This window comes from Channa argus, chromosome 4 (assembly GCF_033026475.1).
Source record: "Channa argus isolate prfri chromosome 4, Channa argus male v1.0, whole genome shotgun sequence".
In the NCBI taxonomy this organism is placed as follows: Eukaryota; Metazoa; Chordata; class Actinopteri; order Anabantiformes; family Channidae; genus Channa; species Channa argus.
In genome coordinates, this window is record NC_090200.1 from 15,300,331 (window position 1) to 15,315,133 (window position 14,803).

At 38.5% G+C, this 14,803-nt stretch overlaps 1 protein-coding gene across 1 annotated transcript; it reads right to left on the reverse strand.

Annotated features, from left to right (window-relative positions):
- Positions 1-9,665: 9,665 nt before the first annotated feature.
- Positions 9,666-13,947, reverse strand: lysmd4 (LysM, putative peptidoglycan-binding, domain containing 4). The gene is made up of 3 exons (XM_067502604.1): positions 13,801-13,947; positions 11,415-11,692; positions 9,666-11,303 (listed from the first exon to the last, which is right to left on the reverse strand). Exons 2-3 carry the CDS (start codon positions 11,676-11,678, stop codon positions 10,770-10,772), a joined length of 798 nt encoding a protein of 265 aa, XP_067358705.1. The 5' UTR covers positions 11,679-11,692; positions 13,801-13,947; the 3' UTR covers positions 9,666-10,769.
- Between the last annotated feature and the right edge of the window lie 856 nt (positions 13,948-14,803).

Sequence of the window (14,803 nt, forward strand, 5' to 3'; positions counted from 1 at the left end):
CCCTACACACACACACACACACACACGCACTCAGTGAGAGGCTGCTGCTATCCAGAAGTCCTTTCTCTCGCTCTGCTCTTATCTCTGGGAGGCTGTTGTCACTCACTCATTGCTGTGCTGAAAGGGGCTTCAGTACCCTGACCTGATGAGAACACCTCGGAAACCTCTCGGGTGTCAAGGAGAAGCAGATGGTGACAATGAGGAGGCTCGGTGAGCAGGAGGGACTCGCCACCTCCTCTATCCACTGCTCAAACAAGCTCAGCTCTGTTTATTCTCCAGGCTTGAATGAGTGTAGAAATATATATTTTGAGTGACTAAGATGTGTGACATTTGAAAGCTCCCCTTAAATAAAATATCCTTAAAATACAGTCACCTATTAAGTACTTTACATTCTTAAGATATTTTTGTTCTTGGTTTTTGTTGTTGCCCATTTTCAGCATAACCATACTTGGAGTGTGGGTTTATCAGTTTACATCTAATTCCCTCCTAAAAACTAAAATACCTGCATTTTCTTAAAATATTTTTTTAGATTGATTAGTTTATTTCTCTTGTTTATACTTAATATATAAACAAAACTAAGACTCTACAGCCAAGCTAGCATGCTCTACTTGTGCTTTGTACTAAATATTGACATTTGCATGCTAACATCTTATGTTTAACAAATATAATGTTTCCTGTGTTCCAACTTTTGGGTCGTCCTCTTAGCATGACAACATTTAATTAGCACACAATGTACAGTTTGCACGTTATATTAAAGCTACAGTATGCAGCATTTTTCAATTTTGTTTTAGAAAAAGAGATCTGCTCCATCATTAATGTTAATGTACTGTCATGTCCTCCTTTGACACACACTCCCCGAACAGCGCCGGGAGCTTATTGGAGACATTTACCTCCAAAGGTCTTCGAGCATGGCTCGCCTTTCTAACAAAGCAGAGAAGGTCAAACCCTGTGCATCACCTGCTGATGATTGAGATACCACGTTTTTGACACAGTGTTAGAATTTGAAACCCTGGGCGGATTAATGTTACAGCAAGCTTGATTCCCAAAAATTGTATATTGTAGCTTTAATTGGACAAATTAAAAATCTGACTTAATGAGAGTACTACATGAAAGGTTAAGGGGTCACAAAAGCTATTGTCCTGAAGGAAATATGAGTATTTTTTATGTAATTTAATGATAACCCATCCAATATTTGTGAGGGATTTCATTCAAAGACTGCAAATATTAATGGTATTATGGCACTGGAGACAAAATCAGGAGATCTCGTGTCATCAGGATGAAGCATCTGGGTACCATGAAGGTTTGTAGAAAATTCTTTGACAGTCCATCCAGTAGATGTTCAGGTTTTTCACTATACGTGACAAATTTAACCTGCTGGTAGCGACTTGACACTATTATTAACATTCATCCTTGAGGTGTCATAAAGAAAATCTGTCAAAATCAAATCAAAAGTTGACAGAAATTCATTCTGGAGTTTCATTGGAGTTGTTGAGACATTTTAAACCAGAGAAACATGCTACAGTGAAAAACTGGCATAGTCATCTCACAGTCAGCCAGATAGCATCACTAAAAAACAAGGAGAATCTGTGGAAATAAATGAGGTTCCCTCTTAGATTTTCTTTGTCTCAACATCGTCATAAAAAGTCCCAGAATAGTCCCAGACAGGTCATTATGTGAAATGCCAAGAACAAGTCTGTCTACAGATGACTGCCAGGATTTAACACAACAACTAGTTTATATTGATAGAAAAAATGAAACACTGATCACTGCATTGGGAGTCAGCTTTTAAGTCAAAGAATGCATTCACAGTTTTCATATTTAGTCAAAGATGACAGATTCAAACCCTCTAAATTACTACTTGCCACTCAAGAGATTTGCTGAGAGACAGATTGAATGATTTCATAGCTGATGCAGATATAAAAGTACTACACAGTGGCAGTTACTGCACATGGATCTGAAAGCTACAAGCGCACGTCTCTGCCGATCTGAGTGGATTACCGTATTTTTCAACGCAGAACAAAGTCTGACCTTTGGCATCAGGTTACAATGTCTTAGGAAGCTTCATTGTCAGTTTTTTTAAACACATACACACACACACCAACAGTCTGTACACACCGTATCTCCAAGCATAGAATGGAATAATGTTTTCCATACTCTTTCTCCATTGCAGCTGTAACCATGGGAGCACAAATCAGGTCAGAAAAACATATCAACACGCAGAAAATCATATCAATTCCAGAGTGGGAAGAAAATGGGTAAGTGTGATTTTATTGTGCGTTCATAAAGAAAATCCTCGCATTACAATCAAATTAAGGAGTTGTGCAATGAGCCAGGCAAGTCAAGTTTTTCCCCATTTATCAAAACTGGGCTCATGAGAAACGTGACTATAAATAGACTTCAAGCATGTAGTGTAACCACTGTCTCCATAGCTGCATCCCTGACTTTAGACAGATTTTCATTTTAGATAGTTTTCATCCCCATTTATGCATTTTCTACTATATAACTGGGTACATTAAATATTATATATAAAAGTATATATTTACAAGCATATCAGCACATATGACCAATTTAAATCGAGTTTATCTCGTCTCTTTTATGTTCAGTACTGTAAATGTTTTTTCATGTGGGTAGTGTAAGAAAGTACCATCTTCTCCTGTGTGAGATATTTTGCAGCTTTATTAATCTTTCCTTCATTGACTTTGTGAATTTGCCTTATTTGCTTGTGCATGCCTCCATCTGCATGAATATTTAGCAGCATCTAACACTATTAAGACAAAGCACAGGGAGCCCCATACTCAGCCATCTATGATCTTCCTCTGTGCACAAGACTGGGGCTGCTTACATATTTATAACAGAGCTGAGAGGCCATGGAGAAGAGTGTGCTTACATTTCTTAAGGGGCATATTCCACTAATCCTGATTGCTATCTTGGTACTGTTAAAGTGATGAGCATCTACGTGTTCAGTCGGAAAATGTTGATTAGCTCAATGTGACACCCTTTGTCTGAGCTGATAAAATTCTTTAATGTTAGTACCCCACTACATCTTGTGTCCTTGTACCCTTGGTTACGCGGAGAGGGCTATTGTCATTCTGTAATAACACGCTCCAAAACAGTTTGACAAGCGGCGCATAAGTGACCTACTTAAAATATTTTTGTAGCTTTAGTCAGACTCATTCACTCAGATTCTCCTGGAGCATCTTTTTTTTCCAAATTCTAATGATTTGGCTGTTTTTTTCTCTGTGTGATGTGCTTTTAGCTATGGTTCTGTAAAGGATACAAGGATAATTTCTGCTGGCTTTGATGATCCTAAACTGTTCCCCAAGCAACACAAGCATGTTGACCCTTTTTGGTTTTGAGTGAAGTGGCTCAGGATGGATAAGGTGCATCCTGACTGGCTGCCTATCAGACAAACACTGCCAGTATTCTTGCTTCAATACACAGTTCACTCAAGTCTACCTCCTGATTCAAGTGTCAGAACAGTCAATATGGAGGCCAGGGATGCCATTCGCTGACTGACACTGACAGACCAACAGAAGAAGGGTTGAGATATTTGAACATCTTTTGCCCATTCCCCTCAGTTTATGCACTGACAATGATTGTTGTAATCTGTTAGAAGAGTTACTTAGAGCTAGACACTGCCAACACAATTAATGGCCAATCTCAGTAGCATACACATCAGTTCACATTTCTGAAATCTGAATAGTCTGGGTTTCACAAAGCAGTTCAGGAAAAAAAAAAAGAATTTAGGACAGTTGCAACGATAATCTTAATTTAAAGACAAAGGGTCTTAAATGGGTTCTTCCACAGCTGGGTTTGACAGTCTGCAGAGTGATAAACAACGTTCAAGGTTACAATTCAGTATTGAGGTAGAAAGGGTCTGTCACTGTGTCTTTATCTGGCCTTGAATCAGGAGCCAGTCGCCGAAGGGAAAGGACTGACAAGTGCTCCCCCTTGTATGGCAGCTTTGTGAGCTCGGTGATGAAAGATAGATGCTTGCTCCCTGTGTCCAATCTCACTGTTGACCCAGTCCTCTATCATGTCTTCATCAACTTTGTTTGACCTCACCATTCAGTGGTTCTTCTTCTTGACAGTCACACAGTCTTGCAACATGCTACATTAATAATAAAGAAAGAAATATTTTTGGAAGCTCACCTAAATCCATCTTTTATATATATGATCTACCATTGCACACACTTGTTTTCTATTCTAAAGTCTCACATATTATAAATCACATGTCACATAAAATATGTAATATTACCACTTGTGATCTCATTTTGCAAAATTAGTGCATTCATTATCATAACTTATTTTACTCTATTATTGTATTTTTGTCTCATCTAACCTTTGGTGTTTCATGCAGGACGTCATGTTGAAGCACCACACGTTTGTGTGGACATGTAAGCAATAGCAAACATGAGCACGGCTTTCGCAAGCCAATAACTTCTCCTTTGAAAGGCTCCTTTGGGAACATCTGCATGGGAACATCTGGGAATGACAGGAAATTCAGCATCTCTCAGCGTGACATGCAATGAATGTTTTTCAAGTACTTCAGAGGGATGAGCAGAGTATTGAGCCCTGCAACCTTCAAACCCTGACAGAATTTATGGAGTCCAGCAGCAAGTGGTTCTCATTACCCATGTCATCTTCCAAACAAATTGCTGTATTGGGCTCACAGCTGGGGTGCTGGGATGACTTTGGTCTCCTGGCATAATTACTGTTATATTGTGTTTTCACAATGTGTCCACAACATTGTTTTTGGTTGTTGTTAACAACACACTTGGTGGGATGTGACTTGAATGACAGCGACAAAGACGAGTTTTCATGTCATTAACACTCTCTCCAGTGTATATATACTAGTATTATCCCCCCTTTTATTTAACAAAAATCCCAAAAGTCCTTGTGAGGAATAAACCCACAGGCTGAGAAACGTCTGTTAATACCAGGAATCCCCCACTGGTGTGACGGGGCATTCCAGTTCCAGTTTAAAAGCCATCCAGTTTTAATAGTGTTCATCTGGCAGTGGGGAGCTAAGAACTATCTGACAGAAATTGTGGTATAAATTGTTCCTGAGTCTGGAATACTGTGCAGACTGCACCTGGTCTGACACAGCTGTTTCATACATAGTTCTGTTGCTTATTAGGTCCTTGAAATGTTTCATAGGCAGAAAATAGAAAAGGAAATGGTCAGACAGAAAAAAAACAAGTGTTTTTGTTTGTGTGGTTTTTCTCCTTTGCAATATTTGTCTCATAAGTGGTTTTAATTTCCTCAGCACTGCAGGCGTAACATACCGTAAGAGAATACTGAGAGCCCACGTTAAATCTCCTGTTTATGTCTTGTTGTGATGCTGCAAGCTAAGCAGGTGCTGAACTGAGTTGCATCCAGTGTTTTAGAAAAGCATGTCCAACCCATTATCCTCACTTCATCCATGCCTGTCTCAGTAGATTCTGTTTTTCATGCCAACATTTAACACTGGCTTTATAGGCAGCTAATAGGGAAATGATGGCATGTGATGTCTGTGATCTCAGCACCTCTTAAGATAAGATATACTTACAAATTTTTATTTTTTCCTGAATCCAAACAATCTTTCAGCTTATTTTGACTTCCTTTATCTTGAAGTGACACAAAAGCTGCTGTCCTACCTTTAATTCATGCTTTTTATACCATTGATATATGTCAATATATATTTGAGTAATAGTGATACAAATTATGTTGTTCACCTTATTACTTACCGTATGGGATAATACACACAGAAAACACAATCTAGGTAATAAGAATTTAAAGCAATAGGTAGGTGTGTGTGAGTGTGTGTGTGTGTGTGTGTGTTATACTATACTAAAGATGTTTTTTCAAGTAAATTTGACTCCTCTCATTAAAGTTTTCTAATTCACCTTTAACTTGGATTTTAGTAATAAACAATTACATTTTTCTAATAATGTTAACAAAAATGAAATACCTACTGTATTGAATTGAAACTAATTGTACAGCTGAACCCAAAAAGTTGCGACCCAATGCACTTCAGTAAACATATTTAAACAAATTTTGTTATCATTAATTATAGACCATTATTTAATGCCCAAATAATCATTTTATTTAAATCAGGAAGATTCATAATTAATTTTCCTTTATATTTAAAAACAAATATTTTAATTATAAAAAGTATTTGAATACAACTTTGTTTATTGTGTTGGTAGTACACCTCAGACAGTGACGTCCAGTGAGTACTGCAGATAAATCTTTGTCACTTTGGGACAAATTACTTAGTCAAGACATAAAACAGTGCAACGCTGTAAAACTTTGCTTTCTTCCTATATTCTGTCTGTGTACTTTGACTCGAACTGTCCCTCAAGGGAAGACCCCCTAACCCCGAGTGGAATGTAAAACAGGTGCTGCAAATTTGGTTCCTCCACAGCGGGGGCGAAAGGAAAACAGCCGCCCCTGCAGGACTGCGACTGACAGCACATCACATTCTCCAGCCAGCTGTGTTTCCAGATGAACTCTTACTTACACGGTCCGGCTTATGGGCTAACACATAGCATACATTACATTAGGTTATCTCATTCATTACAGGAGCAACCGTATTAAATACACACACACACACATATATATATATATATATATATATATATATATATATATATATATATATATATATATATATATATATATATATATATATATATATATATATATATATATATATATATATATATATATATATATACATACACATATATATACACATATATATATACATATACACATATATATATACACATATACACATATATATACACATATATATATACATACATACACACACACACACACATATATATATTTGATATATTTTTATAATAAAATACGAACTAAACAATGTTGGCTCTTTTCTTGACACCTTGTGTGTTCTTCAAGCGGAGCTGTAACATCTGGCATGGATTTCTACATTGAAATTCTGGCTGGGGATTCAAAGAGAAGAGTTTTTAATTGAATCCACTCCGAAGACTGTGAGACTGAAATGTCTCCTGGCAGGAACCTTCAAATACATGCTCATGTTGCTTTGTCATGTGACTACTTTCACAGATTGAAATAGTTTTTCCCCATTTTTTGACTCTTTAGTACAACTGACACCGTCTGTTCATGTTGACACATGCAGAGAGAAAACTATTTAACTTCTTCTGCAGAATGGACTCTTGACAAACTTTAGTTTGAACTATTTTCTTGTTATTAAATAATTGTTTAAGACACCAGATACATTTTATTGAAATTGTTTTCAACACCCAAATTGCAGTTTTGCTTTGTCAATGAATGCCTCTGCCTCCCTTCCACCAGTCCAGGCCTGGCCATAGCCCATACCAGCTCGACACTAAACCTACTGCTGTGCAACAATACACACATTCACAGCCCACAGACAGCAAATTGCTTCTCTCATTCCCCACCACACCCTGCCTTCGTTCTCAGCCACCTGCAAAACAAACTGTGCTGGAAATTTCACTACAAATTACCCTGTGTCTGCCAAATCCCCCCGGGAGCAAAGGAAATCAAATCCCTGCATCTCCCTGCCCCCACAGAAACAAACCTTAGCCTCAGTCACACAGAAAATATCTCGACTGTATTTTGGTTTAAAATACTAGCAATGTGTTTTTAAATTATGAAAATCATTAAGTCACCTGTGATATGTTTGTTTAGTTGAATTTCAAGGTTTAACTTTAACATTAACAGAGTACAGTAAAAGGTAGAGACAAGCTTCTGCCAACCTTTTACCAAACTGATTTGGATAGAAATGTACAGCGGTGAACAGGTACTAGTTTTGTCAGCACCAATTTCATGAGCAACTTGTGCTTCCGTGGGCTTTGGGTCAACATGACATTGTGAAACTAAGCCTCCATTCCTGCTAAGAAAGAGTGAAAACTGAGACCTGTTTCGCTTCAGGGGAAAATCAAAGGAAGGCACATACCTTAGCAGTGAATAATGATCAACAGCGTAAGGCCAAAAGCATTTACATTGTACGGGCCGCAGTGCCTCCTGGTGATGGCTCAACAGAACTTCAAAAAGACTGGAATGTGAGAAAGAGAGTGAGTCAGCGGCCAATGTGCCAGAGAGATGAGTGTTGAAAGCTCCTTGGAAAAAGGATTAGGGCTGTTTATGTTGGCCAAGTGGCCCGCTGCCAGCTGCTCAAGTGTGCAAACTTCTTAAAGCTGCAGAGCTTTGGGTTGGTCATGAATCTTTTCACTCTATTTACCCTCCACCCAGACTGTATGGATGGTTGTGCTTTGTTGAGGGGGAAAACCTCCACTCTGGCCCCCTCCTCTATAAAAACATGCAGTACCCAAAAAAATGTGCTGGATTCAAAACCAGCTTTTCAGGGACAGCACAGACAAAACCATAGTCATACGAAGAAAATGCTCTAGATATTAAAGATTAATTTCTAATCAGCTTAAATATACAAGCAAAAGTCAACTTTGTGGAGTTAAAATAAAAACAAAAAACATTTAAATCATATACTGTATAGAAGGAATTATATAAAAGGAGTGTAATATGACAGTTACGTGCCAGCCAAACCATTTTGGACTGTCAAATACTAATCAGACAAACCATATTTGGATTGTTGAAGGAATGAATCTGATTATATTACGTAAATCCACCTTGGCCTGAAGAGCAGACTTGATATGGACTTCATCAAATAAAGGAAGGCAGGGAGTAGAAGTGTCCAGGTTTAATGGGGGGGGGGGGGGTGCATGTATCAACAGTGGGATAAGACTCAGCCTGGGAGATGGCTTTGTGCCAGAGCTCTGTGGCCTGGAGCTTGATCAGAGCAGGGTTCATGAGCTGTAGTTATGAGATGAGGGTCTTAGGTCATAGAATAATAAAAGGAATAGAGCTTGTGCCGCAATAGCTACAACTTTTGTCCTTTAGTCCTAAAAAATGTCAGCACAGCATGTTTTTCCTCCTCACTTAGTAGCTGATATGTATTGGACTGCTGTCCTCAAATATAATTACACATTACAAACTGTTAGTCAGCAGTGTTTGGGTAGACTACCTAGAAAAAAAACATTATTTTTTTGTCCTTTGGCTTTAAAAACTGTACTGGTTGTATTGCTAATGAAATTTTAAGTGAATGAAGCACTGATGATAGGATTTACTCAAAACAAAATACGGCATCAAATGTTGGACAACTTGGCAAACTGCATCCACAACCTTTTTATGGTTCTCAGAGCTTTTCTGAGCAGCATAAAACAAATATTTTTTAAAATCCCTATCATGTTTGTATATTTGAAAATTCAACTATATCCTATGTAACGTGGGTTCCACTAGTAAGGTAGTTCAGTGCACTGCTGAGTGAACAGGCAGCTCCGTTTCTCCGTGAATTAATCTATTCGGCTACGTTTATATATTTATTAAACTAAAAAGTTTGTTAAAAATAAGGCAGGAATTTGTCATCCTAAATCAATGTGTCAACCATATAATTATCCTACATGCAGTCTTAATCAGAACTCTTTCCCTCACCCTTTAACACTGTTGGAGCATGCTGCCATCTTTTGGTAATCATAGAGACTGCATCAATGCAAAAATGTTAACATTTCAGAGGGTGAATGTTTGTATGTATGTCAGTACAATGTGTATTTATAATTAAACAATTGGCAAAAATGACACATCAACATGTTAGGCACGTTCACATCATTAAGTTTATATTAAATACAAACATGCAGAATAAAGAGTATTCACAGTCCTTGATATCCTGTCGTCAACTGTTTCATCTAAAATGGCTTAAACCTTAGAGTCTTGAGTTTGTCATTGTCAACAAAATAATATTTCCAGTTTGATTAAATTAAAATCCTTTAGACTTTAAAAAGTGCATTGGCAAAGTCACAGTTAATTCCCCATCTCTTCATAGTAGACTCAAATACCCATAAAACATACTTAACAGTTAAAGTTTAAGGCACATTGCTAAATCGTACACTTAATTCAGGAAATGCATGATATTTAAAAGACGCCACATTGGTAAAGTATATTGCACCAAATTCTTACAGTAAACACAATTCACACTTTTGGCATCATGATACCCAAGGGAGGGCTTGAGGTGCAGAGCAATAATTGAACAATAAACACACACACACACACAAAAAAAAAAAGTTCGAGTTTTAAAAAAAGGCAAATCTTCACAAATCTTTGGCAGCAGGAAAACTTCTCTCATTCTATCAGTTTTGGCCAAACCTTTTTTGCAGCAGATGTAAAATATGTGAGACTGTTATGATCACACATTAGATGTTGATACCGACAACAAGCAGCAGGGGAAAGGCACATTATGATCACATCTACACAGAAATGACTAAAGTACATTTTTGTTCTCCACAGAAGTACATCTTCCTTTTGCAATTATTTTTCAACTTCTTTCATGTTAAGAGATTCACAAACACATTCATTTAATACCTTAAAGTTATTAAAAACCCTGAGAAACTGTAGTCTCAAAAAACAGTTTTTACTTTTTTTTAAAAAGGATCAGGGGATATGAAATGCCAAGAGAAACATTCTAGCAAACAGTGCACTAAACGCTGATGTGCTAAATTATCCAAAATACGAAAGCACTGTGTAGCTTATTCACTTCAATGCTACGATATATGGATTTGTAATATTAAAGTATACTTAGGGTAAAATTCATCAGCAGAAACCAGACGCATGGTGGTATTGCACATAGTAAAAATATTAAGAAATCTGGCTTGATCTTAATTCCATCTGACAAGTCTTAAAATGTAATTTTTATGGCAGTGAAGTCATGTACTGAGGCCGATCCCTGAGGCATTAGAAGAGTTGATGGATGACTGTAAACTACCATTCCCATCTGCTGGTAAAACTGCTCCATTATCTTTTGTTTTGAAATAAATGACATAAAATAATGGCAGAACTATTCCTATCAAGAGCATTGCAACCAATGCATTCCACCACTGGATGCCCCAGTCTGCACCGTGACTGGTCGGTTGCCGTCTTCTGTTTCTAAACTGCTGAGATTTCTCAGAGTTATCCAGGAAATCCTCATGCTGATCATTTGTAGACTGAATTAGTTTCTCTATATCATTATCCACCTCCATTAGAAAATCTGTGACCTCCTGTAGATGTGGTTGTGCTCTGGCTCGGTCTTGAGGCTTCACTGGTCTGGTAGAGGGTTTGGGCATTTCTTCTTGAGGGTCACTTAGGTCTGCAGGAGTCTCTGTTAAAAAGCTGTGTTTCTGAACTGGTATTTTAATAGATTTTAGTGAAAATAAATCTTGTTCCTGCATGAGATTGTTAACCCGCTTTAAATCTGCCACCTGTTGACAAAAATAGGTATGAGTGTAATATAATGCAATCACTTAACAGGTCATGAAAGTTATCGGTAACATCAGTATTAACACACTTGAGTGACTTTCAGAAATCGTTACCTTACAGCCATATTGCAAAGCAAGCTTGTTCAGACTGTCACTATCCAACACCTCCCGCTCCAACAGCTGGATGTTTCTCTGTCGCTGCTGTTCCATCTCACTGTAAAACCGTGGCCTCATCTCTATTACACTGAGCTCTTCATCATCTGAAGTTACAGTGGTTTCATTTGGCATCCTCTTAAACATGTAGACCTGGCCATCTACGCTGGCATGAACATCCACTGGGGCCTGAAAAGCCCGAGGAGCATACTCCCCTCGCCGCATAATGCAACACCAGCCTAAAAGGATCGTTACAATTTCAATATTAAAAGATTTTTTTTAACTGTAACTAACTCAGGAATATATATTTAACTCTTATGCCAACAAACACTATATAGCACACTAGTTTATAGAAACTAAGGATAGAAATTATATAAAGTGCATTTACAAATTATTCAGACTCCCTTCACATTTTTCTATTTTGTTATGTCGCAGCCTAATCTCATTAATCTGCACCCCATAATAAAGTAAAAACTGTTTTTTAGAAATGTTTGCAAATGTATGAAAATCACATGTAGATAATATTTAGACCCTTTGCAACAACACAGGTGCCTCACATTTGTCTTGACCGTTGCAGAGATGTTCCTACACCAAGACTATAGTCCACTTATGTCCAATCAATTCAATTTACCACAATTTGGAAAGGCACATATCTTTCTATAAAAAGGCCTCAAAGCTGACAATGCACATTGTATAGGAACAAAAACCATGAGGTTAAAGGAACTGTCTGCAGAGCTCAGAGATTTTTATTAATATTGCCAGGCACAGATGTTTCTGCTGCACTGCAGGTTCCCAAGAGCATAGTGGCCTCCAAAATTCTCAAATGGTGGACGTTTGGGACAACCAGGACTCTTCCAGGAGCCGGTCACCCAGCCAAACTGAGCAATCAGGGGAATCCTTCTTAGTAAGAAAAGTGAACAAGAACCCGTTGGTCACTCTGACTGAGCTCCAGAGATCCTGTGTAGAGATTGGACAAAGTTCCAGAGAGACAACCATCACTGAAGCCCTCCGTCGCTCTGGGCTTTATGGTAGATTGGCTAGGTGGAAGCCTTCCCTCAGTCCAAAAAACATGAAAGCCTGGTTCAAGTTTGCAAAAAAGCACCTGAAGGAGTCTCAGACTGTGAGGAACAAAATTATTTTATCTGATGAAACCAAGATTGAACTGTTTGGTCTCAATTCTAAGTGTTATGTCTGGAGGAAGCCAGGCACTGCTTATCAGCTGCCCAATACAGTGAAGAAGGTATTGGTAGCATTGTGATGTGGAGGCATTTTTCAGCAGCAGGGACTGGGAAACTTGTCAGGGTTGAGGGAAAGCTGGATTGTGAAAAGTACAGAGATATCCTCAATAAAAACCTGTTCCACATCACCCAGGACCTCAGACTGGCCTGAAGGTTCACCTTTAAACATGACAGCGATGCTAAGCACACAGCCAAGACAACACAGGAGTGGTTTGGGGACAACTCTGTGAATGCCCTAGAGTGACATTCACAGAGTTGCTAACGTGAACTCTAACAGAGCCTTAACTTGAACCCTGTTGAACATCAATGGAGAGATCTGAAAATGGCTGTCCATCGATAGTCCTCATTCAACTTTACTGAGCAGGAAATCTGCGAAGCTTGCCATGTCATATCCAAAAAGACTCAAGGTGATCAAAGACATTTCTAAAACTCTGTTTTTCTTTTGGCACTATGAGTGTAGATGAAATCAGAAACAATTCAAAATGAATTCAAACAACTGTAGTATGATGCTGCAACATAACACTGAAAAAAGTAAAGGGAGTCAAAATGCACTGTAGCGTCACAGTTTTGTATAAACACATATTCTAGATGAACGTGGAAAGTAACCCTACTGGCCTGTTTGTCTTGAAAACACGGGTCTGGTAAAAGTTGTAGTAATGCACGAGACTCGTTGAACAGCCGCTGCAATGTTTAGGCCACTAACACTATTTGTTTTAAAAACTACGCTTTGCCTACAGAATGTATTTGGCTCACCATAACTTAAACTAGACTATGCGACTTGATTTCCATCGTGAAAACGCTCAAGTCTAATCTCCCAGTTAATATTTTTAGGTTTACTTTTAGGCAAAGTTGTCGATGGACGGAGCTCACAAAGGAGCGCTTAAAGGCAACATCGACGTTAGCGCCTTACTAGCGGTGGCTACAATTAGCTTTAGCTGCGGTCGCTCAGTTTGTGCTACCAACTACCGACAGAAAACAAGTCCGCGAATTGCTTTAGTTCGGCTCCTGCTACACCAAGCTCTCGTCTTTAGTCACACACGTATAAACGCAGCTAAGAAGAAGTGTAGATTCACTTTTAAACCCAAACTGAACTGTTCCCATTTAGTTACCTTATCCAAATGGTTCAGCTGCAGCGGCGAATCCCACAGTCCCCCGCAGCTTCACTTACGAAGCTAATGGTTAGCTGCATCTTCTTCGTACCAACTTTCGATTAACTGTGCTAAAAGAAAATATCCACTACTGCCACCTACTGTTCTAAAATGGAACAAAACATTCACTGTGCCATAACAATAATTGTGATTTCGATTCCTCACAGTTTACAAGTTTACCGCCCACATCTTATTACTAGGAATATAATAACAAAATAAATATGAATTACTAAAATATTTGTTAACTGAAATGCATTTCTGTTTCTGACATCTGCTGGTCGAAAGTCACAGAATAGGCGGGGTAAAATGTCCGGCTCTCTGCGTTTTCCAGTAGGAGAAACCTAGAGAGGTGGTATCGGTCGTGGGTCCTCAGGGAACCAGAGGTTTCTGACGTGCTTGGGTAGTTTAGGTGCCTTCTTACACCACTAGATGGGGCTATTGACCTTTAATTTCTCTTGCCATTTGAGCTGCATATCTGCTCAGTGCCCGGGGTATTGGTGGCTGGTGTTGCCGGGGGGCTCAGCAAGTAGGAGGACACGGAAGAGAAGAAGAGAAGAGAGAAAATTATCGTCATATTTTATGTTTATAATAAGATATATCAGAATCTTTTTTGCCACGCCAACCTTTGTAATTGCCTAAATTTGGTGTTGTATTATCAATGGCTTTTTGACACTTTTCATAAAGGGTCTCAGTCAGAACCTAATACTATTTCGGGGGCCTTGGCATGGAAAAGTTTAGGAACCCCTGGGTTAGGAGAAAGGAATGGTGAGATGGGACTGGCACAGGGAACACATTGTTTTATGTCTGTTAATGTTTGATATTGTTATAAGGTAGGCTATTTTCTTTGATAGTTTATCTGAAAAAACTGATATGGTTAATTGTCTGGTGCAAAGTCCAAAACCCACTGTAAGCTTGATATGGCCCTATACTCCTCTGTCCATGTTTTTCATATGATCTACTGGAC